The sequence below is a fragment of the Kogia breviceps genome, chromosome 15 (genome assembly GCF_026419965.1).
Source record: "Kogia breviceps isolate mKogBre1 chromosome 15, mKogBre1 haplotype 1, whole genome shotgun sequence".
Classification (NCBI taxonomy): domain Eukaryota; kingdom Metazoa; phylum Chordata; class Mammalia; order Artiodactyla; family Physeteridae; genus Kogia; species Kogia breviceps.
This window is the reverse complement of record NC_081324.1, coordinates 33,516,988-33,544,766: the sequence shown is the minus strand read 5'-3', so window position 1 is coordinate 33,544,766 and position 27,779 is coordinate 33,516,988. Positions and strand designations below refer to the sequence as shown.

Below are 27,779 nucleotides of genomic sequence, written 5' to 3'. Positions count from 1 at the left end.
CTTCCCCTCTTCCTTTAGGCTGTAAGTGTGGTATCTACTATAAAGAAAAATCTAGATCATGATGAACCTCAAGAAAGATGATTCCCAGTAAGCATCTTATGTATGTGTAGAACTTCCTACTGTCCACCTTGCAGAGAACTTGATTTACCTAAATATTTACCGAGGACTACCATCCTAGTCTCTCTTTAATACCTGGGTACATCAAACTCCCTGATGTGCTGACAAATAAGCTATTTCCTCTGCATGGAAGATTTCATCCTGTTTGTTTGACTTATTCCTTATCCTTCAAGTCTCTGCTTTAATGTTACCTGCCTGAGAGGCCTTCTCAAGAACCCCGATTATTTTCTGTCACATCACCCTGTTCATGACTTTCATATTACTGTTTCAATTTGTATATAGACCTATAAGCATTTACTATACAGGCATATAGGCATTACCATACAAATGGCTCACCCATACCTTAAGTTCTTGAAAGCAGGGAACTTGCTTCTTTTGTTCAACATTCTGTGCTAATCTCCAGAGCAGAGGACCTGATGGAAGTTTGTAACTTACAACCGCAAATTAAGTAATATATATTTATGGTGAAAGTATACAAGTACTAGGGAAAAGTGACTAAGGGCATGAATCATTCTTTTCTCCAGCTTCCTTTTGAATGTCACTCCCTTTCCCTTGCTCCCCATTTACTCCCCAAAGCTCTTGAACCAAATTGCAGAGTATACAAGCATTTGTTTTCTGTTCTATCACCCTTCCACGTTAGAAGTCCTGTCAATAAATATATTCATTGAATGGATAAATGCTAGGTTCTGTCAACCATTCATAGCTCTAGCACTCAAGAAGCTTATGGTCTAGTAGGGTAGATACAAATAAGGAGCAAAGAATTGTGACTTGTGGTGATCATGGAAGTCTATCTGTTCCCAGGGATAGCTATCCAGTTTGACGATCCTTTTCTCTGTTGTTCCTAGTCTATATACAGTGTAGCAAGTTGGCCTACTTTTATTTCCATCCTTGGTACTTGTATTGAACACCTACCAATCTGAGGCATCTTCCTCAAGCACGTATCTGCCTCCCATTAAATCTTATATACATGATTAGTACTCCAAACAGTTTCCTAGGCATGTTCTTATTTGATTCTTACACAGATTCTTTTATTTAAGTAGCTTTTAAAACCCCTTGCTATTTAATTCTTGGAGAAGTTAGAGCTCAATAAATATGCTATTATTTCTGTGACAGTGGGCTTCTCTCCCAGGCTCTATACAGTTTCTTGTGAATTCTGTAGAAACTTATGTTCCTTAAAAAGAGAGAATGACTCTTTTACTGATATCTTGACCTAGCTGTTTTCTAGGATGGGTACCCTAGTACCCACAAGCAATTTGAAACAGATTGTACTTAGTTTTACCCTGCTGTTTAACAGAATGCAGATTTTCTCATTTGGGAGATCTAGGTCAGACCTCAAATGAAATATAAACTGTTCAAGTTCATTTTTTGGTCTTCATTATCTATAGACATTCTCAAACTGGAAACCGCTTTGGACTGGCGAAAACCACCCAAGTCTGTCTACATAATCATCAGCACCTATAGAGATGAAGTGACATAGATTATGGGCTAATAACAGCTGCTTACAGTTTGCATAGTGCTTTATAGTTCTCTAAACTTTTTAGGAAAATTTTTCATCTAATATTTAATTATTTAATCTGCATTGAGTCTTAAAAGTAACAGGCCTTATTGTCTGAAGAACTGAAACAGGTGGCTGAAGTGTAGCATATCAGTTGGAGAGTTGTAAGAGCTTATTTTGGAGGGGAAGGCAAAGCCTAAACATTTAGGAATTATGATAGCTAATTCTAGACTTTACCTGATACCTAAAGTCCAGTCAAGAGCTAGCTTTGCCATCTTCAGATTCTCTCCCCTTGCTCTTCTGCAATTGAGCAATCAACTGTATGCTTAGATTGTCTAGTAAATGCTGTGCTAGCTAGTCTCCAAAGGTGACCCTCAGTGAAATATGCCTCCTGATACTCACGCTTCCATGTTCAATCTGCGCTAGCTCTGTGACTCATTTTAACTAACATGATGCAGCTGAACTGATGCTATGCCTGTTCCAGGGCTAAACTTTAAGACAACTTGAAAGCTTCTGTTTTTTGCACTTTTGGGGAATAATGAGCCACCATGTAAGAAGTCCAGCTACCTAGTTGGAGTGACTATGTTGAAAGACTACCTGGAGAGGGAGCAGCACTGAGAGTACCTTCAGAAAGAGAGAGGCCCCACCACTCTGTTTTCCCACCTGAACCCATCCTTTTCCACGAAGGTGTTGGAAATGTAAGTGAAGCTATCTTGGACATTCCAGCTCTAGCTGCCACGTGACAACAGTCTCATGAGAGACTGTTAGACTAAGAGAAAAAAAATATCCAGATGTCCTCAAGAAAATGACTTCTTGATGTTTACAAGAATCATGAAAAATATTAAAATGAGTGGTGTTTTAAGGCACTAAGTTTTGTGGTGCTTTGTTACATAGTATCAGATAAATAGCACAAGTAGCTAGGGGACATTTTGAGTGGTAGCTTTCTAGTGCAACAAATTATAAAACTGTTTCAAGCAGAGAAATATCTAGAAATTCTGCTGTCAATCTCAAGAGTCTGGTGTGAGACAAACTTGTAAACAAACAGTCATAGCATAAGTGGTACCTCTCATTCTGCAGTTGCTTTTGCATTCAACAGGGTCATAGTGATGTTTCCTATTGGGGTATATGGATTTTTCTTTCTTTTTGATTACAGTATTTCTTAGTGTGTGTGCCATAGTTTACTTAACAGTTCCCACTATTGATAGACATTTACATTCTTTTATGTCTAAGTTTTCCATATTGCAAACAGTGATGCACAAATATGAATATATCTCAGGTAATTTAAACTTGTACTCCAAAATGGCTTTACCAATTTATGGTACTACCATCCTTGACCATGCATTCTTTGGTTGCTATTTGTAAGGTTGAGAATGGTCATCTTTTAGTATTCAAATACAGAAGGTAAGAATATGCTTTATAGGAAGTAATATTTATTAGCAGCAAACATGAATTCTAGAATTAGTGAAATGACTTTAGAAAATTTTCAATTTGTCCGATTATTTGGTAAGGGAGAGAAAAATGCCCAACACATTCTGCCACATCTAAACTTAATATGCTATTGTCAATTTTTTCTTCAAAGGAAACTAGTGGAGAATCAACTACTGTATCATAAGTACGAAACTTGTGTTTAAAAAATTACAAAAGTTAATTAGACTTAAATCTTTTACTATGAATGCATCAATAGAGGAGATAGCAAAGACTGATAAAAGGAGTATGGACTTTATAGACCCGGGGTTTAAATCCTAGCTCTGCCACTTCAGTGTGGTAGTTGATGTGATATGACCCTTTATATTTTTATTCATTTAAAAAACAAGTTTGGAACATGTGGCAAAATGAGTGAGAATATAATTCTTTAAAGACTGTATGGAATAATACTACCTATCATGTTTTGCATCCATTATCCTATTTGAATTTTGCTAGCAGAAATAGAAATCAATACTTCTTTTCATACATGAGGGTTCAAAAATGACAGAATTCGAAAATGGAGCGCTAGGGTTAGAACCCAGGTCTAATGGCTCCTAGTCTAGCACTCTTTCCTTTAGGTCACATTGCCTGGTGTTCTTTTAGTTCTCTTGTAACTAATTCTTAGTCTGTTTTCATGTTAGTGTATTTGTCTAATGTTCCACCAGAGCCAGCAAAATGTTTAGTCCCTGCTTTGTGTGAGTAATAGTGCTAAGCACCTTTTGTTGCCTCATCCATTTTCATTTAGAGATTACCTCAAGTGAAAAGGAATTTGTTATTCAGAAGAAAGCTAAGCTGATAATATTTTTATATTACAGTGATCCTCAGACTTTTTGTATGAAGCTACTATTTTCATTTCTGAAATAGTATGACCATGTAGTTGTGATAAGAGTCTCTTAGTTGAGGAATATAAAGAACATTGATGAAGATTTTTAGTTCTGTGAGAGAGATAATAATTGGTAGAAGTGTTTGGCATTCTTGTAGGAATACCATCATAACATGTATAATGGAAATGAAGACAAATCATAAAGACAAGCTACCATTGAAGCACTTAATTCTCAATTTTGCTTTATGCTATGAATTTGTTTAGGAAGAAAGAGGGGATTTGATACATAAATAATGCTGATGTATAAAATTACACTTTCTAAGACAAAATCTAGTTTCAGTTTGAGGACCTTGGAAATTATCTTGAATTCTCTGTGTATTTGAAGGGTCAATGTATTATTTAATTTGTGAAACCAAGTGTAGGTTGGTATGTAAGACCTTCAGAGGACTGTACCAACTGCAGCTCTAGAATTCTTTTACCACTGGTTCTTTTATTACCGTTAATTCTTTTATTACTCCTTCTTAAAAGTAAAGCACACATGCACACCTATGTGCTTAAGTCTTAGAGTAGTAAATTATAGGCTCCAGAGAAATGCCTTATGTATGTAACTGTCTGTTATTTTTCATATTGAGATGTGAAAAAAATAGTTTATTTCCAATTTGAAGAACTATCATTATAATTCTCTCCCTTTGTAATCATCAAAATGTAAAAAATATAGAACATGGAGATACTTTCAGGAAAGGCTTCATTATTTTTTATGATGTTTAGATGGCAGATTATAGACCATTTAAAATTTGTTATTTTGCTGTAAAAAACTATGATGATTAGTCTCTAGCCAAGTCCGTTTCTTATCTTGATAGTTGTGTATGACTTCTGTTGTGTATAGGAATGTATCAAATGTGAAGGTGACATAACAGTTCTTTTTCTGATTTTTTAGGTTTTTTAAAGATTTTATTTTTGTTGAACAGTTTTACATTCACAGCAATACTAAGAGGAAGGTACAGATATACACTCTGCCCCAGCACATGCATAGCCTCCCCTATTGTCAACACCTCTCACCACAGTGGTACATTTGTTACAATTTTTTACAATTGATGAACCTATACTGACAACTCATAATCACCCAAAGACCATATACCTCAGTGTTCTTTCTTGGTATTGTACATTCTATGAGCTTTGACAGATGTTTAATGTCATTTGTCCATGATTATAGTATGATAGAGTAGTTTTACTGTCCTGAAAATCTTCTGTGCTCCACTTATACATCCCTTCTTTCCCCCCAACCCTGGGCAACGAGTTATCTTTTTATTATCTCCATAGTTTTATCAATACCTTTTCTTTAGTTGGAATCATACTGTACCTAGCCATTTCAGATTGACCTCTTTCACTTAGCAATGTGCAAGTAATGTGTACTTAAGGTTCCTCCATGTCTTTTCTTTGATTGATATACCTCCTTTCCTTTTATTTTTATTTATTTATTTATTTATTTTTTGGTGGTACGTGGGCCTCTCACTGTTGTGGCCTCTCCTGTTGCGGAGCACAGGCTCCCGACGCACAGGCTCAGGGGCCATGGCTCACGGGCCCAGCCACTCCGCGGCATGTGGGATCTTCCCGGACCGGGGCATGAACCCGTGTCCCCTGCATTGGCAGCCGGACTCCCAACCACTGCGCCACCAGGGAAGCCCCCTCCTTTCCTTTTAGCACTGCATAACATTGTTTGAATGTATCCGTTTATCCATTCACTTGGTGAAGGCCATCTGAATTGCTTCCAAGTTTTGGTTATTATAAATAAAGTCGCTATAAATATCCATGTTCAGGCTTTTGTTTGGGCATTAAGTATTCAACTCCTTTGGGTAGATACCAAGGAGGGCAATTCCTGGACTGTATGGTAAGAGTATGTTTAGTTTTGTAAGAAACTGCCATACTGACTTCCAGAATGGCTGTACCTTTTGCATTCCCACCAGCAGTTCATGAGAGTTCCTGTAGCTCTACATCCTCACACCTGCATTTGGTGTTGTCAGTGTTCCAAATCTTGGTCATTCTGGTAAGTGTTTAGTGATTTCTCATTGTTTTAATTTGCATTTCCCTGATGGCATATGATGTAGAGCATCTTTTCATATGCTTATTTGCCATCCATATCTCTTCTTTGGTGAGTTGTTTATTAAGATCTTTGGCCCATTTTTAAAATCAGGTTGCTTATTTTCTTATTGTTGAGTTTTAAGAGTTCTTTGTATACTTTGGCCAACATTCCTTTATCATATGTGCCTTTTGCAAATATTTTCTCCCAGTCCATGACTTTTTTTCTCATTCTCTTCACAATGTCTTTCACAGAGCAGAATTTTTTAATTTTAATGAAGTCCAGCTTATCAATGATTTCTTTCATGGATTATGCCTTTGGTGTTGCATCTAAAAAGTTGTCACCATACCCAAGGTCATTTAGGTTTTCTCCTGTGTTATCTTCTAGGAGTTTTGTATTTTGCGATTTACATTTAGATCTGTGATTGATTTTGAGTTAATTTTCGTGAAAGGTGTAAGGTCTTTGTCTACATGTATTTGTTTGCATGTACATGTCCAGTTATCCCAGCGATATTTGAAAAGACTCTTTGCTCCAGTTTATTGCCTCTGCTTCTTGGTCAAAGATCATTGACTCTATTTATGTGGACTCTTTCTGGACTCCATTCTGTTCCATTTATCTATTCTTTTGCCAGTACCACGCTGTCTTGATTACAGTAGCTATATAGTAAGTCTTATAGTTGGGCAATATATAGCTTCCAGTTTTGTTCTTCAATACTGTGTTGGCTATTATGGATCTTTTGCCTTTCCATATAAACCTTAGAATCAGTTTGTTGATATCTACAAAATAACTTGCTGGGTGGTTTTTTTTTTTTTTGGACTAGGATTGCTTTGAATCTGTAAATCAAGTTGGGAAGTACTGACATCTTGACAGTATTGAGTTATCTTACCTTGAATGGAGTATCTGTCCATTAATTTAGTTCTTCTTTGATTTTGTTCATCAGAGTTTTGTAGTTTTCCTCACATAGATCTTGTACATATTTTGTTAGATTTATGCCAATTTCATTTTTGGGAGGCGCTAGTGTAAATGATACTGTGTTTTGATATTGTGTTTTTAATTTCAAATTTTACTTATTGATTGCTGGTAACAATATATAAGAAAGAGATTGACTTTTATATATGAACCTTGTATCCTCCTTGCTGTAATTGCTTATTAGTTCCAAGAGCTTTTTGTCCATTTAAAAATATTTTCTACATAAATGATCATGTCACCTTTGAACAAAGAAAGTATTATTTCTTTCTTCCCAATCTGTATATCATTTATTCCCTTTTTCTTTGCATTAGCTAGTACTTCCAGTGTCATGTTGATGATCATTACCATTTTTTATCCTCCTTTCTGTGAGATCTGTCTCTTAAAATTTTCTGCATTATGTATTTTTTGCAGCTCACCAAAGCTCACCGACAAGGTCACATGGTGAAAGTAGATTGGCTGGACAGATTGACATTTAGAGAAATAGAAATGATAAATGAGGTGGGTTGTATCCCTCTTTTTTATTTCAAAATATTTTCTCCAGAGTTTTAATTGAAAAATATTTTAGAAGAACTATTTATTGCCAGGTATCTCTCAAATGTGGGAGCGTTGAGGATTACCTCTAGTTGTGAGGTTTATGCTAATAAAAGGAAAACTTAGGATATCTGCCTTTCTTATATTTTAGTGTTCTCTTGAACCCCAAAATAGGTAGTGGATATCATAAGTGTACTAAATATCATATAAGTGAAGCCCATGTTAAGCTTGATGCCTCACTTATATGTTCTCTCTTTCTCCATATGGTAGTTTATATCCAAGTTGATTGGATAAATCTGTCAAAATAGTGTCAAAACAACCTCTTCAGTTACCTCAAGTCATCAATAGCAATTCCTCTCCCCAATTAAGATATTCCTGTCTTATTTAGTACATATAAGGCTGTGCACACTTAATGAGGTTACATGGTTCAAGAAATTAGTGTGCTTTCTTTTTTTTTTTTTTTGGCGGTACACGGGCCTCTCACTGTTGTGGCCTCTCCCGTTGCGGAGCACAGGCTCCAGACGCGCAGGCTCAGCGGCCATGGCTCACGGGCCCAGCCGCTCCGCGGCATGTGGGATCTTCCCGGACCGGGGCATGAACCCGTGTCCCCTGCATCGGCAGGCGGACTCTCAACCACTGCACCACCAGGGAAGCCCGTCGTGTGCTTTCTTGATCTCGTGTATTAGTCCAGAATATGTTCATTGAAAAGATGGCTTCAGTGAAACTCTTTACAAAAGTTAGAACGACAAAAAATTTTTTTCTGTACACTAGCACTGAAATACTAGATGTTTGGCCCAATGTTCTATGTCTAGAGAGCAGAAATAATTGTTATATATTAATCATATTAGGAGAGAGGAATAGCAATTTTGTGAAATGCGTAGCTTATAGTGATCACCACATGGCACAACTGCCTTGATTTGTATTCTTTCAACAGTTGGAAAGAGAAAAATTTGTCATTTTACAGTGAACACTTAGAAAAGTTAAATTCCAACATTGTTCATTTTTTAAAAACAAATTAGTAGCGTCTAACAACATTTATATTCAGTATGAATACTGGGCATCTTTTCTAAATGTATTCATAATACATTCTTATATACTGAAACTGGAAGAAAATTTTACTTTTTTGAATTTTGATAATAGTCACATTCCAAAAATAGTTTAATCAAAATGCTTTTTTCTTTTCCTGATTTTTTTTTTTTTTTTTTTTTTTTTTTTTTTTTTTTCCGGTACGCGGGCCTCTCACTGTCATGGCCTCTCCCGTTGCGGAGCACAGGCTCCGGACGCACAGGCTCAGTGGCCATGGCTCACGGGCTTAGTTGCTCCGCGGCATGTGGGATCTTCCCGGACCAGGGCACGAACCCGTGTCTCCTGCATCGGCAGGCGGATTCTCAACCACTGCGCCACCAGGGAAGCCCCAAAATGCTTTTTTCTTTTCCTGATTTTTAATTAAAAAATATTTTTAATTTTTCTATTCTTCAACTTAGATACCCCTGGGTGTATAAAATGTAACATTAGAGCATACTTTGCCCAGCCTTTTTCACTCACTCTATCTGCACTCTTTAAAAGATAGGAGGCTATCTATTATCATAATAGATTATAATATGCTTCATAAAGCTGAACAGTTTAAGTGACCTCCTTAGATCTTTATGATTATATACATATAGATTTAAAGCCATTTTTCAAACTGTTTTGGGTCAGAACTAATCACCCTTTTAAATTTCATTTTATTTTTACTTCATTATTAAAATAATATTTGCTTTTTTAAGGGGACACATTTATACACACAATCAGCATTTTATATGTTGGGGAAGAAGTAACTATTCCCAGTGTATTTAAAGTGTATTGATAGGGCTTCCCTGGTGGCGCAGTGGTTGAGAATCCGCCTGCCGATGCAGGGGTCACGGGTTCGTGCCCTGGTCGGGGAAGATCCCACATGCCGCGGAGCAACTAAGCCCGTGAGCCATGGCCGCTAGGCCTGCGCGTCCGGAGCCTGTGCTCCGCAACGGGAGAGGCCACAGCAGTGAGAGGCCCGCATACCGCAAAAAAAAAAAAAAAAAAAAAAAAAAAAAAAAAAAAAAAAATAAAGTGTATTGATAAAACTTTACAAATGATTACAAGTTATTTTAAGACCGTTTATAAATTGTGAAAAACTTGTAAATGTTGTATCTGTTAAGCTCAAATGACTTCTGTCCTTAGTTACATAGTTTGTTTTACTTTTGTTTTTTGTTATACTTATATTAATTTCTACAGTTAGATTAGTCCATATGGTTTAAGGGTGAACTGTTCTTTGCTTAAAATTATTAGAAATACAAAATTTTTTTAAATAAAATAATTCTCCTGCAAATGTATATGAAATACCTTTAAAATGTTATATAATAGAATTCATACTACTGAATAAACCAAAAATGTCAGTAAGTTTGAGGAGGGAGTTATAAGTGAGTAGTAGACACTTCTGGATAAAACAGTAGTGCTGTATATAATGGAATAGTAGTGCTGTGTAAAACAGTGCATTTATAATAATGAAATAATTCATTACATTTTAAATTATATTTGATAGAATCCATGTATTACTGAATTGGGAATAATGATACAAACTGATGTTGAAGAAAATCATTTTTCATAAAAATCTTTTTTTTTTTTAGAGTGAAAAACGAAGTTCTAATTTCATGTACTTGATGGTTGAGTTTCGATGTGTCAAGTGTGATGATAAGGAATATGGTATTGTTTATTATGAAAAGGTATTTTCTTTGGAACTGTTTATGGTCTCTAAAGTAGAAGGGAGGGGAAACATTAAAAAAAATTTACTGTTTTTCCTGCTGGGATGAATTCTTTGGCTGCAGAATGGCAGCAGACAGCTGTCAGCAGCAGCTGTTTGTATATACACAAATCAAATCATATAGCTACAACAAGATTACAAAAGCTGATCACTCATGTAATGCAGTTCTGGGTTATAGAATTCAATAAATATGCAAGAGATTAAAAACTTTTTGATTAATTGCTCTGTAAATTGTCAAGTAAGACATTAAAGCAGTAGCTTCATTAACAATTAGTGTCCATTTGAAAAGTAAAAAGAGGGAATCATATTTTTAATGTGGTAGGCTGTCGAATTGTAAGGGTATGTTTGTTATTTGAGTGTGTATGTAATGTGTTGGAATTGTATATGTAACAACTCCAACATAAGTATGCTTATGAAATACCTTATAAATGTTCATTTATGTAATATATGCAGAATTAAGAAAACCATGTTATCAGTAGGCTGAGTGGTAATGAATATAAAGTTATGCATTTGCTCTGGTCTGTTCATTACCAAAAGAAAATAGTTGTATATTTGATATCTAGCTACTTGAAAAATATCTGTGCCTTAAATGCTTATTTATGGGTCTTCATTTTAGTACTACAGAAAAAATAGTATGCATAGTTCAAAACCACATAAATTAGGTACCTTCTGTTATTTTGGAAGTACTGAGACAAGTGCTTATGAGGACAGTGCGAATCAGAATCAGTGTGAATGAGGACAGACTTTCAATACATGGCATAATAGAATAATATTTCTTCTAGCATAGAACTAAGCTATATGCAGTTTATTTGTTCATTAGAAGCAGCACTTTTAAATTACCTTTACACATTAGTGTTATTTGTTAAAGTTGTCACAAGTGATTTTTTAAAAATATATGTTTTATAACTATTAAATTACTATTTGAAAGATGTTTTCATAACGAAGGTTTAGGGTTTGTATAGTTAATTTTTGATCATTTTTCTGGTACCTTTCAAATTAATATATTTTTCTCTTTAGCTTGTACCCCTTCCTAAAGTAAAAGGTTAGGAAAAGTTAACTTGTTTCAGCTTTTTATTTTATAAATAGTACTCTCTGGGGGAAAAAAATGATAAGAAGGTAGACTATTTAATATTGTTTGTTAATTCATTAGAAAGACTACATTAAAAAGGGAAATGTAGGTGAGTGAAATTGTTTTGTTACCAATATATCTTAATAAAATCACTTTTTACATTTTTACTATATGTAATTTCATTAAAAGCAATATTTCCTGCCCATATGGAGTTTATATTGCAGAAGCATGCTAATGGTGATGGTACTTTCAATCATTGGAGACTTGAAGGATCTTTTGAAAGACAGCTTTGATGATAGATGAAATAATAACAGAATAGAAATTAGAAGAATTTCAAGTATTTTTGAAAAGGTTCTTGACCCCTATCTACTGCTTCTTGAAAATTGCCCATAAATTAATGCCTGTCTACCTACCCTGTCATATTTCCACTTAGTGTAAAGATTGCTGGGCCAGTGTATTGAATCTAATGTAAATAGACTTTCTTGTCACCTGTCTTATGTGACAGATAGCCTTAGTGAAGATTACTTGTTACAATTGGGCTGATAAATGTGTTTTCTGATGTTGTGACGGCTAACCAGCCTGTTAAACAATGGCTGTGGGAATTTGTGGTTTTCTCTAGGACTCAATTACTGAACCTAAAGTAAAGTCACAATACTTCCCCTCTTTCAGTCTCTCCTGATTTTGTTGCTCATATCTAAAATTGAAAATATGCTAGCATTTGGAAATTGACAGAAAAACTTGATGCTAGGTGTACAGTTGTGAGGAAATGAATTTCAACCTTAATTAGTTTATCCTTTTCCAGGATGTATGCAGTGACATTTATTATGCAGAATTACCTTTCTTGCCTGAATTGGATAAAAGTAAAAGCCAAAATTCTTCAAAAATGATAATACTAACAAAATAAGACAGATTTATTTCTTAAGAATTGATGGATTGATTCTTGCTATTCAAATTTGCATTGCATTGAGTAAATATCCTCTTGAGAAGCAATGCTGCTGAATTTCTAGTCATATATAAATTTGAGTAATGTTAACCCACATTTAAGATTCTACTTATCTGAGTGGAACTTAATTGTGATAATTTGAAAAATTACCAAAATCCACTTAGTAAATTTTGCAAATGATACAACAGATCCCTTGTGCCATATTTTAATTATACTCTTTGGTTTCTTGTTCTAAGTGTGAAAATTAGGACATACTATTTTGACTCAGTCATTATAAACAAAGTTTAAAACAAAATCTGGACAAAGACAATCTACTAATTTCCAGACCTCATATCTCTAAAAACTATAATACAGATTTTTTTTATTGTTAGAGTTTATTTTTCTCAAAATATTTTATCAGCAACAAAAGGTAAAAAATGGATATGTATTTTAAAATATAGTTGAATGAAGATAATTTTTTAAAGGGAGGAACAATGTTCATTAAAAATTAAAATACATTAGAGTGCACATAATCATGTATGACATTTTAACCATTTGGTTAAAATAAATTTTTTTTAACTTGTTATGCTGTAATCCAGGATGGTGATGAGTCATCTTCAATCTTAACAAGCTTTGAGATAGTGAAAGTTCCTGACCCTCAGATGTCTATGGTGAGTCATTGTCAAATTTCTTATGAAAATTCTTTTTTCCAGGGTGATTATGACTTAGATCCACATCATACACTTTCTTTTTAAAAACTATATCTGTAACTACATTGGTTATTTAAAAGTGATTCATAAATTCACTTCAGCTATTGATATATGTAATCAGGTTCAGATGGAATCTTTATAAGAAATATTAACACCTCAAAATAAGGTCAAGATAGTATAGTGTTGGGGAACCATTTTGTTTGAATCATTGAAAAAGCTATGAAATGCAGTCTTGAAGGACTCGGGGAAACAAGTATTTGAAAGATTGTCATCATAACAGAAGGGAAATTTATTTATACCAGAAGATAACACTGAGATCAATGGATGGAAATTTTAGGGAGACTGATTTTGTTGAAAAGTAGGGAAGATTATTGTAGCTACTAGAACTATTCAATTTGGATTATGGTGTCTTAGATGATTTTGATATACCTGCATTGAATTGTTGAGATGATAGCTCTCTCAGGAATAAGATAGAGGAAGAATTCCTACTTTGCAGCAGAGATTTAATTTGATGACTTCAGATTTAGAAAGTTCCAGGCAAAAAATTCTTGTAGCAACATAATAGATGCTGTGATATTTACACTTAGAATTCATTTATATCACTCTGAACTATTTTCTTCTTATTTTATACATTTCTAATTAGATTAATTACTTTCCTAATCAGAACAAAGTAGATAAAAAGTAGTACATGGGAAGTTGAAAACATGATAACTGGAGTAAATACAGTTCATTAGAGCAGGAAGTAATGGCTGATGGCCCAACATCAAAGGAAGAAATGGGGGGAAAAGCAAATAAAAAGTTAGAAAACAAAGGTCACTCGGGAATCTTACAAACACCTAAGTACTTTCACAGATCCTATGCCTAGCATAATAAAATAAAGTTAATAGATCTAAAATTGACACACTGGATTGGAAGAATCAACATTGTGAAAATGACTATACTACCCAAAGCAATCTACAGATTCAGTGCAATCCCTATCAGACTATCACTGGCATTTTTCAGAGAACTAGAATAAAAAATTTCACAATTTGTATGGAAACACAAAAGACCCTGAATAGCCAAAGCAATCTTGAGAACGAAAAATGGAGCTGGAGGAATCAGGCTCCCGGACTTCAGACTATACTACAAAGTTACAGTAATCAAGACAGTATGGTACTGGCACAAAAACAGAAATATAGATCAGTGGAACAGGATAGAAAGCCCAGAGATAAACCCACACACATATGGTCACCTTACCTTTGATAAAGGAGGCAAGAATATACAATGGAGAAAAGACAGCCTCTTCAATAAGTGGTGCTGGGAAAACTGGACAGCTACATGTAAAGGAATGAAATTAGAACACTCCGTAACACCATACACAAAAATAAACTCAAAATGTATTAAAGACCTAAATGTAACTCCAGACACTATCAAACTCGTAGAAGAAAACATAGGCAGAACACCCTGTGACATAAATCACAGCAAGATCCTTTTTGACCTACCTCCTAGAGAAATGGAAATAAAAACAAAAATAAACAAATGGGACCTAATGAAACTTAAAAGCTTTTGCATAGCAAAGGAAACCATAAGCAAGACAACAAGACAACCCTCAGAATGGGAGAAAATATTTGCAAATGAAGTAACTGACCAAGGATTAATCTCCAAGATTTGCAAGCAGCTCATGCAGTTCAATACCCAAAAAACAAACAACCCAGTCCAAAATTGGGCAGACAACCTAAATGGACATTTCTCCAAAGAAGATATACAGATTGCCAACAAACACTTGAAAGAATTCTCAACATCATTAATCATTAGAGAAATGCAAATCAAAACTACAATGCGATACCATCTCACACTGGTCAGAATGGCCATCATCAAGAAATCTACAAACAGTAAATGTTGGAGAGGGTGTGGAGAAAAGGGAACCCTCATACACTGTTGGTGTGAATGTAAATTGATAACAGCCACTATGAAGAACAGTATGGAGGTTCCTTAAAACAACTAAAAATAGAACTACCATATGACCCAGCAATCCCACTACTGGGCATGTACCCTGAGAAAACCATAATTCAAAAATAGTCACGTACCATAATGTTTATTGGAGCTCTATTTACAATAGCCAGGACATGGAAGCAACCTAAGTGTCCATCAACAGATGAATGGATAAAGAAGATGTGGCACATATATACAATGGAATATTACTCAGCCATAAAAAGAAACGACACTGAGTTATTTGTAGTGAGGTGGATGGACCTAGAGTCCGTCATACAGAGTGAAGTAGGTCAGAATGAGAAAAACAAATACCGTATGATAGCATATATATATGGAATCTAAAAAAAAAAAAAAAAAGAAAAAATGGTCATGAAGAACCTAGGGGCAAGACGGGAATAAAGACGCAGACCTGCTAGAGAATGGACTTGAGGACACGGGGAGGGGGAAGGGTAAGCTGGGACAAACTGAGAAAATGGTAGCGTATATGGACATATATACACTCCCAAATGTAAGATGGAAAGCTAGTGGGAAGCAGTCGCATAGCACAGGGAGATCAGCTGAGTGCTTTGTGACCAGCTAGAAGTGTGGAATAGGAAGGATGGGATGGAGGGAGATGCAAGAGGGAAGAGATATGGGGATATATGTATATGTATAGCTGATTCACTTTGTTATAAAGCAGAAACTAACATACCATTGTAAAGCAATTATACTCCAATAGAAACGTTAAAAAATAAAAATAAAATTGACACTGAATTTTCATTATAAAATCAAATTGTATTTTGCATTCTGGATATTTGAAACACACTAATGGTTACCTTCAAAATGGTTGAGAGTATTCAAGTTTTGTCATACTGGGACCATATTAATTCCTACCAGAATGTCAGGTAAATGAGGTGTCTGTATATTTAGTGTATTTTTTTCTAAAGAAAATGCCCGTCAACAATTATAGGTTTAATATTATGCATGCTGTAATTAAAAAACAAAGATCTAGGGCCTCTGTCAACAATTTTTAGTTTTAAATACAATCAAGAAAAAATGCAACAAAAGATTAAGAAAAAAAGCTACCCTCCTTACCCCCTATGTTAAAAAAATTTTAATTTTTCTTATCTTTCCTAAACAGGAATATATTTTAACAAACATTGAGTGCCGCTAAGCTGGTCTATCACTGTATCAGACAATAAAACAGAGTCTATAGTTACAAGTGTGGTACTAGCACATGTACATATGCAAATGGCTGGTAGAACTGACTAAAAGTCCCAGAAATAGATCCAAGTACATATGTAAATTGACAAAGGTGGCATTTCATCACTATAGCATAGTGCTGGGGAATGAGCCATTTGGAAAAAGATGAAATTAAATCAAATCCACACATCACACCATACATAAGGAAAAACTCCAAATGAATCAGGGATTTAAATATTATAAAATGAAACCTTACTAGTACTTTACTGTCAGTGTAGGGAAAGACTTTCTAACATTGAGTCAAAATCCAGAAGCAACAAAATAAATGATTGATAAATTTGACTATGTTAAAAAATTTGCAGGGCAAAAACACTGTAACAAAGTCAAAAGACAATTGACAAACTGGGAGAAACTATTTGTGACATACATCACAGACAAAGAACTGAATATCTAATATGTAAAGAACTCTTAAAAACTGAAGAATAAAGGACCAAAAAGCCAAATTAGGAATAAAAACATGAACAGACAATTCACACATGAAAAAATGAATAAAATAAAATCTCTTAAGCAAAGACAGTATGTTCAAAACTAATGATTTTGGCCATAGGTAAAATAGTTAAGCATTTTGGTCATTCATTGTCCCTGCCCTCAGTTACTACCGACAGTTAAACTCTAAGATGATAATACAATTATATCACAAAGTCACTAGTAGCTCATAGGAAGAGGGAGTGCTTTAATCTGAGTTGCCAGGGCAGATTTTGGAGTGAAGGTGACATTTGAGTGGGTAAAGGGTGTAAAACCTTGAATACAATGGAGAGTTAAATCAAGAAACTGGAATGGCATGCTCATGTGCACCTGGTGAAGCATAAGTTATGCTTACTTTCCCTATCACCACAAGATACATAGGAGACTAAAGTTTTAACACGAATAAAATGTTAAATATTATAAACTGGTCTTAAATAAGTAACTATTTACTTTTCTATTTCTAAGTGGCTGTTGAAACTGCTTACTGGTGAAATTTACGTTGTTGCTTAATATTAAATAATTTATAGGAAAATTTAGTTGAGAGCAAACACCACAAACTTGCCCGGAGTTTAAGAAGTGGACCTTCTGACCATGATCTCAAACCTAATGCTGCCACAAGAGATCAACTGAATGTAAGAGAATTTATGAAATATTAATTTAAAAATAATTAAGTGGGTATTTTGGTTGCAACTGATGTGATAGCATACCACTTAAAAGTGATTCAGACACAGGTTAATGAACCCTATGTAATTTCAACAACTTCACATTTCTGTAGTTTTATATCATTTTGGGGCTTTCAGGAAATATAACAGCCCTAGAGACAGAACTGCAAATAGTATATGCTTTCTTGATATAGTGTTCTTAGAAACTGGCCCTAAGATACATTGCCTGAGCTTCTGCTGACTTAACAAGAGAAATGTTTACCATTTGGGTGTTTTTTTTTTTTTTTTCTTCTTTTCCTTGTGTGTGTGTTGGGGGGAGGGGACTTTTTCCCTCATTTTTATTTTTTTAAAAAATGTTTTATACAATTTTTAAGGGTTACTTTCCATTTGCAGTTATTACAAATTATTGTCTCTATTCCCTGTTTTGTACAATCCTTGAGCCTATCTTGCATGTAGTAGTTTGGTCAGGGGGAGCTTTTGTTATTTGGATTTGTTGTGTCTTTGGTTGAAGTAAATTAGCTCTATAATTACATACTTTTTTTAAATATGGAGCTTGACTTTTTTTAATCTTATCTTTTGTTCTCCTCTTATACTCTAATATACTTTTTGAACTGATAAGTACAGCAAATTTGTCTTACTTGACTGCATGTATGTTCTCCTTGCTTCTATAATAGTTCAATTATAGATATATTTAAATGAATGAAAAATTTTAAATGAAATGGAAATATATAGGAAGATTTTTTTTTATTTGACAAAAGTAGTTTTTTTTTTTCTTTGTTATAGATTATTGTGAGTTATCCACCAACCAAGCAACTTACGTATGAAGAACAAGATCTTGTATGGAAGTTTAGATATTATCTTACTAATCAAGAAAAAGTGAGTTTCTTGAATATTTTCATATATCAAATTATCTATAAACTTTGTTGCTAATGAGCAAAATGAAGTAAAACTGCCATAGAAATACAGACTTATTGTCAAACTTGAAAAAAGAAATAGAGTAATATGTATTGTTACTCCATTTTAAAAAAATTTAAAACACAAAGACACATGTACCTATTTGTTGATGTATAGACAGTGTCTGAATGGGTTAAGTCAGAGAGACTTGGGCTCAGTTTCCAGCACTACAACTTATTCTTACTGGGTAAGGTGAGGCAAGTTGCTTTGGAAGCTTTGTTTCCTCATTTTTCTAATTATGACAACTCTCCTACACAGGTGAGATAATACAGATGAATAGCCTGGTTGGGTACTTAATGCATAGTAGTTGCAGAGTAAATGTTGACTCACTTTATCTTCATTCTTCTCACTCTGAGCCTGGGTGGCCGGCAAAAGATTTATGATATTTAAAGAACTATAGAATTCTGGAGGAGATGTGGCTAGAGAGACAGTATGAGAAATGTAATTTGAAATGGTAAATTGAGTTGGTGGAATGGCATCCAGCTTGGCATGAGGATAGAGGCTAGGTCAGAACTAGACATTTGCTTTCCATAATGAAACTATGGAGTAGATAAAGTTTCTGGAGAGAGAGAATTGGGATGAAGCAGTCAGTACTAGACTTGAGTGTAGAGACTTAGTTTTGAGGCTTACTATTTATTACTATTTATTGTCACAAAGAAGCTTTTTGACTGCTTTAGTTTCCTCATATTTAACATGAGTCCATTAAATTACAGTGAACTTTAAGTCTCTTCTAGTTCATAAAATAGTCGGTAAATTCTTAGAACATAGGTTCAAAGACTAACTGTTAAGGCATAATGATAATAACCAACATTTATTAAACAACCACTGTGTGTCAGGGATATTTGAAATCCCACAGCAATCCCACAATATAGGTATTATTGTTACTATTCTACAGATGAGGAAACCTGAGTCTTAGAGAGATTAAGGAACCTGTGCAGAATCATAGCTTATAAATGCTGCTTCTTGATAGGCTCACATTTATGAGTTAGTAGAGAAGGTAGTCAGTGAAGTCATAGAAAAGAGGATTATACAGAAAATACAGCATCATGCATGCCTTAACAGGAATTCTGAAATGCATTGTGGGCAAAACAGAGACGCATTAGGAAAATTAATATCTGTCAGATATATAATTATGTGAGAATGAATGAATGAATGAATGTTTACAATCTTATGAGATTGTCTTTAGTTACTTTGTTTTTATGAAACAATCGTATTTCCTTTAGTCTCTAAAGTAAAGATAAAAATCCAGTTACAGCTCATTTTAACTCTTCAGCTTTTCTTCTTTATCTTGTATTGATGCCTTGGGAAATTCTTTGTAGATGAATCATATTCATTCTCTTTTATATCTATAACAAGAATGAGAGAGGAATTTTAAATTTGCTGTAATAGCTTTTGAGTGTTATTCTCTTTATCCCTGCAAAAAAGGAAAGATTCATCAGCAGAAGCACAGGTTTATGATTTTTGTGTTTTATACAAAGATTGAGTTAGTATCGTGATACTCTGTTAAATGAAGAATAACCTTGGTCACAGAAATTGCATTTGAATGCAGCACAGTGCTGTCTAAAAATACACAGTAAGGTATTGAATTAAACTTGTTAGAATGTATAAGTTCAAGAAGCATAGAATAGATTTACAAAGCAGAACTCCCTTAGATAGAAGGGCTTCCAAGGAAAACTGTTTTAACAAGTTGTCACTTCCCACTGAAATTCAATTACTTCTAGATATGTACAAAAGAAATAAAATGCTCAAGTGATATAAAGTGTGTGACAAGTTTCATTTAACTAATTGATTTCAATTTTTTGAAAGGTAGGTGATGAAACTTCATTTCTCAGGACATATTATAGGATTCTTAAGATCACTAGAGTAGAGTGAACGCTGTTTTTTAATATTTAGGAAGCACTTTTCAGAAAATCACATATATATTGGTCTTGAAGTGACCAAAGGAATTATTAAAATAGCTACATTTGTATCTTTGTAATAATGTAAAATGGGTTTTGTAGAAAATAAATACTCCTGTACCACTGTCCTTTAATTTATAAAAGAAATTTGTTCAGTGCCAGTTTCTCAGGAACTGTGACTTAGGTTATTTGACAGTTGAGCCCTAAGGCTGAAAAGATTTCCTAGAGAGAAAGCAGTGCTCAGGAAACAAGTTGGTGGAAATTGCTTCTTACAAAGTTGTACTTCTTATTTATTTTTTAATTAAATTTGGTCTTTCCACCTATTTTTTTCTAAATGACCTGTCTTAAGTATTTCGGATAAAAAGCCCTTTAGTCTAGACTTGATGTTTTACCTGAAAAGTTCACAGTAATAAGTTTGTCCAACAAAATCAGTTGAATTTATGAAGTATTTTTAATTTTGTGGTCCATAGCATATAGGAAGTGACCCATTTTTGCAGAACTCAAAATGTGACTATTGTAACTTTTTAAATTCAGCTTTAAAAAAATTTTCAGCTTTTAACATGGTAAATGGCCTTTCTTATTAAAATATTAATGAAAAATATCCGTTATATTAATGCCTTTCCATTATGTTTAGGGAACAAAAATAGTAGGAAGAGTCATAATGGTGAAGGTAATAGTGATGCACACTGAATGCTCTTACGAGGCTGCTTCTGAGACAGTGACATCAGGACAATAATCATATTTGTGCCTCCTGGCAAGAAGTTGATGGCAAACCATAGCAGAAATGAATTCAATTCAGCAAGCATTTGGTATCAACTATTGGCCTAGTGTTATTTAAGGCTCTGAGCTTCAAGGTATTATGTCCCTGTAAATTTCATATAAATTAAAACTGTTTGGGGGAAAAGATAATTACACACAACCAAAATGGAGAAGTAGAGGATAGTAACTGATAAAGGGTCACTGTCTTATTAGTAAACAGTTAGGTAATTACTATAATAGAGATGTGAAGGAGAAGAAGATCAGTGTGCTATGATATGAGGGAGGTTTTACAGAGCCAAGATTGGTCTTGAAGTTTGAACAAACTTTGATGGTCATTCTTATTTGATGATCATTTTTCATGAGAAAGAAAAGCATGAGTAAAGCAGAGTGTTAGGTTCAGGAGACAGAAGAGTTTGTATGAAACGTTCTTTAAATAGAAAAAGTGGAATCAGATTGTAATGAGCCCTGAATTCTGTGGTTCAGAGTTGGATATCACTGGCAATAGGAAACCCCTAAAGCAAACAGAATGTGTCTAAACAAGTGATGTTTTAAGGAAGATGAACCAGGTGGATTGGAGCAGAGCTGAGAATGAGAAAAGAGACATAATTAGGAGGCTTATGTATGGATTTTGAGAGCTGTATTGGAGAGCAAAGGAAGGAGAGGATAATGTGTAAAATGACTTGGAGATAATTCCCAAGAATTAGGCCTGCCTGAGTGACTGAAATAAGGAAATATGGCAAGTGGAAGGAGCAGGGTAATGAGATATTTCATTTTTGAATGTTTTGAATTTAAAATATTAGGAGAATAGCTGTGATACAGTGATATAATAAGAAATCATATATTTGGTCTTCATCTCTGGTTCCTGGCACAGAGTTTCTAAAACCCTAGGAATTTCATGAGTGGTAAGGATGAGAGGAGTGTCTTTTGTTTTTCATAATAAGCCCCTTTCAACTATACCTGTATTTATGCTAATGAGGTGACTTTTGGAGAGTGGGGCTCATTGCCAAAAGAACCAAACCTCTGATTAGAGGGTTGGAATTTTCAGCCCCACCCTTGACCTCTGTGGAGGGAGGAGCGGAGATCATAAAGGGGCTGGGGATGGAATTAAAAACTCAAGAATGGCTAATGATTTAATCAATTGTGTCTACATTATGGAATCTCTATGAAAACCTATAGAGCTTCTGGGTTGGTGAATGCATCCATATGCCAGGAAGGTGGCACATTCCTAACTATGGGGACAGAAGCTCCTGTGCTTGGGACCCTTCTGGACCTCGCCTAATGTACCTCTTCACCTGGTTATTCATTTATATCTTTTATAATAATCCAGCAATAATAAGTAAACTATTTCTCTGAATTCTTTGTGCCATTATAGCAAATTATTGAGCCTGAGGAAGGGTCGTGGGAACCCCCTATATGTAGCCAAGCTGGGCTGAAGTATGGGTACCTGAGAATCCAGTGTTTGCTCTTGGCATCTGAAATGGGAAGCAGTCTTGTGAGACTAATCCCTTAACCTCTGCAATCTGCACTGAGTGTCAGAATTCAGTTAAATTGTAGGACACTCAGTGTCTGCAGAGAATTAGGGAATTTGTTCATGTGGACAACCCATACCTTTGATGTCAGAAGTGTCTTGAGTAGAAGAACAGGTTTTCCTTTAGCAACAAGGTAGTAATTTCCAAAATTTAGTTGGTAGAAGTTAATATTAGAAATATATATGATAAACACAGTGTTTTCAGCTTTGAAATGTGATCATGATTCTAAAAGTAGGAGATAACAATGAAGTGATTCTAAGATCAGAAAGAAGGTTAACAGAATATTTTTTGCTATTAATATAAAACATGGTAATACATGTAATAATGTTAATATTTGATGCTGGACTCAACAAAAATAGAATAAATAATATCAGAGTTGAAATAATTAGCATTTATCAACTATTTATTATATATATATATCCTGTTTTAAGCATTTATATTCATTAACTTGTTTAATTTTTACCACAACCTTATGAGATAGATCACTTAAAAGTTAAATAATGTGCTCCATGTGACACAGTAATAATTGATGGAGCTGGAAATTAAGATTTGAACCCAAACACCTTGACTTAGTCTAAAGCCTATACTATCTGTGGAAGCTCCAGGGATAAAATTGCATTTGAATCCTGTACCTTTGTTTTACATAGATCAATAAAGCATCTTTAAAGGACCTGAGATTAAGTATCATCATTATTATCGCTGTCTTCAAATGGTTACACTTTCTTTCTTTCTCATTACTCTTCTTATTTCCTCCTTCATTCTATTATCTCCTTGTTTACATTTGTAAGGTTTAGCATTACTAAGTTGTGAAACCTTTATACAGTGTCTTAAGTTCCCTGGCAGCAGTATATTCTTACTAATAAATCTATAAATCTGAGAATCTGGGAGTTAGATTGTTTCAGTTGCTGAACTGAGTACATCAGCCTGCTGCAAGATTTGCTTATAAGTACATACCTGCACATTTCTATTAAGACTACTGATGTACTGTGAAATGGCAAAGCTTTCACTGTAGTTGTTTAAGAAGTATTGCTTTGTTTCCACATTCAGTCTAGAAATACATTTTGGAAGTGAAAAATAAATGCATAGAATAAGTTAGGAGGGCAGTCCATGTTTTTATATGTTGAGGGAGCACTGCACTAAATGGTGTGCAGCAGGTACAGAAGAAATGGATAGCTATTCTTGGGGGATGCAGACTCCAGTTGTAGACATAAGAATGTCCAGAAAAGCATTTGGTAGTTAGAAGAGCATCATTTAAATGAAGATAGTAAAACTGAGGCAGCTACTAAAAGAAGAGCTGAAAGTTGCTGAAAACTGCCTGAAAATGTTGAGATTTTGACAAGCTGGCCTTAAAGAAGATGACACTATAGTTTTGGCAAAGAGCATAAGGAAGGAAGGAACTCCTTGCAGATGGGAGTTAGTCATTATAAAATAGGTTAGCTTGGTTGAAGCATAGAGGGGCAATGAGAGCTTAATGAGAGTCACAGGCAAAAATGGTTTCACTGTCTATAAATACAATGAGTACTTTGGAAATTAGTCACTGGAATTACTTAGGTAAATACTGGGTCTCTTGGGCAGAGATATTATAAGGTAAATTTCTGCTGACAGTGGGAGTTTGTGCTAATAAAATCACTTCCAGCTTGAGTGTCTGACAGTCTGTGAAATGATTAGAAAAGACACTGGTGTTGAGGCTCTTAGCTAGGAGGCTGTGCAAAACTCTAGATGTTTGGTATAGTGAGAATCAATCTGAGGGGAACAACAGGAAATATTGCCAGGAAATAATTGACAGGAATTGGGAATGGATTTGAGACAGGAGGGAAGGGGGCAGGGCACAACCATTAAAAGAGTAATACAACCATTAAGAACAGGATACCACAAAAACTGGTTAGAACCTAATAGGCCCAAGATGGTGGAAGATTTGACTTCCGGGAGACTTTGAGCCTCATTATACACTCATTGTAATACATTAGCTAAATGACACACCCACAGGCACCATGACAGTTCTGAGGTCAGCCATAAAAGGCCAAAAAGTGGGCAGTGGCACAATTCCTAGAAATCTCTGCCCCTTCTCTAAAATAGTTGGAATAATCCTCCCTCCGTTAGCCTATGAAATTACCCAGCCCATAAAAACTAACCACCCCCACATTTCTGAGCCACTCTTGCCTTTTGAGACAGACTGCATTCTGTCCATGGAACATGATCTATCTCCCATGACCGCTCTCCTCAGACAGCCCACTCTGTCTGTGGAATGTGTATCTCTCTAAATAAACCTGCTTTCACTTTACTGTGTTTGGCTCTTGAATTCTTTCCTGTGCGAAACCAAGGACCCTCACTGGGTGGCCAGTCCCAGGGACTCACTCAAGACCTGGGACGTGACCCTCCTCTTGCGCCCCATTTTTTTTCCTACAACAGATTTAGGAAATAAGTGTTGGTGGAGTAATGGCTCCAAGGGCCATGGGCCTAGCTAAGTAGGAGGTGCATTGCCTTAATGATAAGGAGGAGCCATCTGGTATAACATGCATGGGCTGAGGGTCAATGGATTTAGATTCTGGGTCTAGCCTGTCACCATTTTGAGACGATGGGCAAGCCACTTTACTGAGATTATAAACAAATTTGAGCACTAGACTAGATCATCTCCATAGTGCCTTTTTCCTTAATTTAGTTAAATTAAGAGTAAGTTAGGGAATGGGAATGAAGATTCATTTTATGTCATACTAATGAGTAATTGTGTTTTATTGTCCAAGTGAACATTTTTTGAGAACTTGATTAGTTTACTAATGAAAATATTTTTAATTGGGCAGAGCAGGAATTTAAAATTTTAAAGTCACCTTTGTTCAAGAGATGAATTCATAGAGGAAGAGAAAGAAGAAAATGTCTTAGGATCAGCCAGGAAAGTATTGCCCGTAGGGAGATATGGCAATAGGGACTGCTTTTTATGGAAAACAGTTATAAACCTTTCTTTAAAGAGCATTTATTGTTATGCAGCCATTAATGATATGCTCAAAGGTAGTTTACTTACCCAACAGTCTTATGAAGACTTCGCTACCTTTCTAAAGAAGTGAGGCTCCAGAACGACTCTGCAAACCAGCCAGCTGAATCAGAATATATATACAGAAGCTGGTATATTTATCTGTGTATTTATCTATTTTTATTATTGTTTCTGTGGAGTTTCTGTCTCTTTCTTTCTTTTTTATTTTATTTTATTTTTTTTGTGGTACGCGGGCCTCTCACTGTTGTGGCCTCTCCCATTGCGGGGCACAGGCTCCGGACACGCAGGGTTAGCAACCATGGCTCAGGGGCCCAGCCGCTTCATGGCATGTGGGATCTTCCCGGACCGGGGCACGAATCCATGTCCCCTGCATTGGCAGGCGGACTCTCAACCACTACGCCACCAGGGAAGCCCATCTTTCTTTTTTTAAAATGTTTTTTTTATTGTGGTAAAAGTCACATAACATAAAACATACTATTTTAACCATATTTAACTGTACAGTTCAGTGGCACTAAGTACATTCACATTGTTGTGCAACTCTCACCATCATCCATCTCCCGAATTTTTCACCTTCCTAAACTGAAACTCTGTCCCCATTAAACATTAATTCCTCAATAGTTACTTCTCTGTGTAAAAGAGACATACATATTTGACTTCATTTGAGTCCTTGTATGTGAGTATCTAGGAAAACCATTGACTCTGGGAGGTGTTCAAGAGTGGGATTCTAGGGCTTCCCTGGTGGCGCAGTGGTTGAGAATCCGCCTGCGGATGCAGGGAACACGGGTTCGTGCCCGGTCCGGGAAGATCCCACATACCGCGGAGTGGCTGGGCCCGTGAGCCATGGCCGCTGAGCCTGCGCGTCCGGAGCCTGAGCTCCTCAATGGGAGAGGCCACAACAGTGAGAGGCCCGTGTACCACAGAAAAAAAAAAAAAAAAAAAAAGAGTGGGATTCTAGCCTTCTTGACTTTGGACTATCATTCATTGGCTGCAATATCTTATGTCTCACATGTCGATGTTGTAAAATGAAGGTTTTCTCTAAGGTATCTCAGAGTTCTTGAGACGTGCGTCAACTATTTCCCTGTCTTGAGGTCTGCGATGTTTTAAACTAACAAAAGCAAAATGAAGAAAAGCTGAAGAAAATTTAAAAATTCATAGTGGTTTGACCTGAAAAAAACATAGTTACAAGGAATATGATTTTTTTTTTCCTCGTCTGCATTGTTTTTCTAGGATTGTGTGTATACTAAACACTAAACAAAGCGTTTATGTAAGGAGTCTGTCATTGACTTTGTGACTCTGCCATCAAGTCCAAGTTGAGCTCTGCCTAGTCACCCTTGACCCTTCCTATCCCAGAATAAGCTATTTTTTCTAATTCTTAAACCTTTTCTGATTTTAGGCTTTGACGAAGTTCTTGAAATGTGTTAATTGGGATCTACCCCAGGAGGCCAAACAGGCATTGGAACTTCTGGGAAAATGGAAGCCAATGGATGTAGAGGATTCCTTGGAGCTACTGTCCTCTCATTACACCAATCCAACAGTGAGGCGTTATGCTGTTGCCCGGTTACGGCAGGCAGACGATGAGGTGCATTGTTATTCATTACTCCTCTTCAACTAGGTACATTTTAAACTAGAGCCTGATTATGGACTCTGTGTGTGTGTGTGTGTGTGTGTGTGTGTGTGTGTGTGTGTGTGTGTGTGTGTGTGTGTGTGAGACAGAGAGAGAGAGGGAAATTTTTAGAAGGGAACAGGATATACTATGTGTGTTTGCAGAAGCAAAATTAAAATATTCCTCCAAGGATTCCTCTGAAATGAAAATTTACTTCCTGATCTGTTACGTGATAGGATAGTCTCTCCCAGGACATTTACCTGGCAGTAGAGCTTGTATTGCTCTGTCTGGAAAAAGGAATTCTAGTGAAAAATGGTTTAATGCAGTACCAGCTAGGGAATAATTCGGATCCCCTCTATCAGTCAGTCTACAACAAGCCACATTTAATTGTAGCCTTGAAAAGCCCTTGGGGCCTTTAAAGCATAGAGGTGCATGGTCATCATATTCTCTTTCAAACCCCTCCTTTAAACTTTGAGCTACTGACAATTATGTGTATATGTAGATTTTCTGAAGGTGGTTTTGAATCCTCTGGAAAGGAAAGACTACAAACATTATGGTGGCTATTTATATACATATAAGGCCACCAGGGAAGGTAGAAAACTGTGTTGACCCAAAGCATTGCTGGATTTTGAATTTTAGTTATTCCTAATAAGGTAGATGAATTCATTACTTTTTTTACTTATTAATTTTTATAGAGGGAATGTGTTCTCAAACGTAACCTAATAGTTTATGCTAGCCTGCAAGCCTTATGGAATAT

The 27,779-nt window shown here is 35.5% G+C and overlaps 1 protein-coding gene across 1 annotated transcript in view; it reads left to right on the top strand.

Annotated features, from left to right (window-relative positions):
* Window positions 1-27,779, top strand: part of PIK3C3 (phosphatidylinositol 3-kinase catalytic subunit type 3) — a 158,040-nt gene that overhangs the window by 45,062 nt on the left and 85,199 nt on the right. Inside the window, exons 5-10 of the mRNA XM_059039638.2 lie at window positions 7,357-7,443; window positions 10,119-10,214; window positions 12,843-12,914; window positions 17,159-17,263; window positions 18,077-18,169; window positions 26,813-26,998. Coding sequence (XP_058895621.2) covers window positions 7,357-7,443; window positions 10,119-10,214; window positions 12,843-12,914; window positions 17,159-17,263; window positions 18,077-18,169; window positions 26,813-26,998 — 639 coding nt within the window. The remainder of the gene's footprint in view (window positions 1-7,356; window positions 7,444-10,118; window positions 10,215-12,842; window positions 12,915-17,158; window positions 17,264-18,076; window positions 18,170-26,812; window positions 26,999-27,779) is intronic.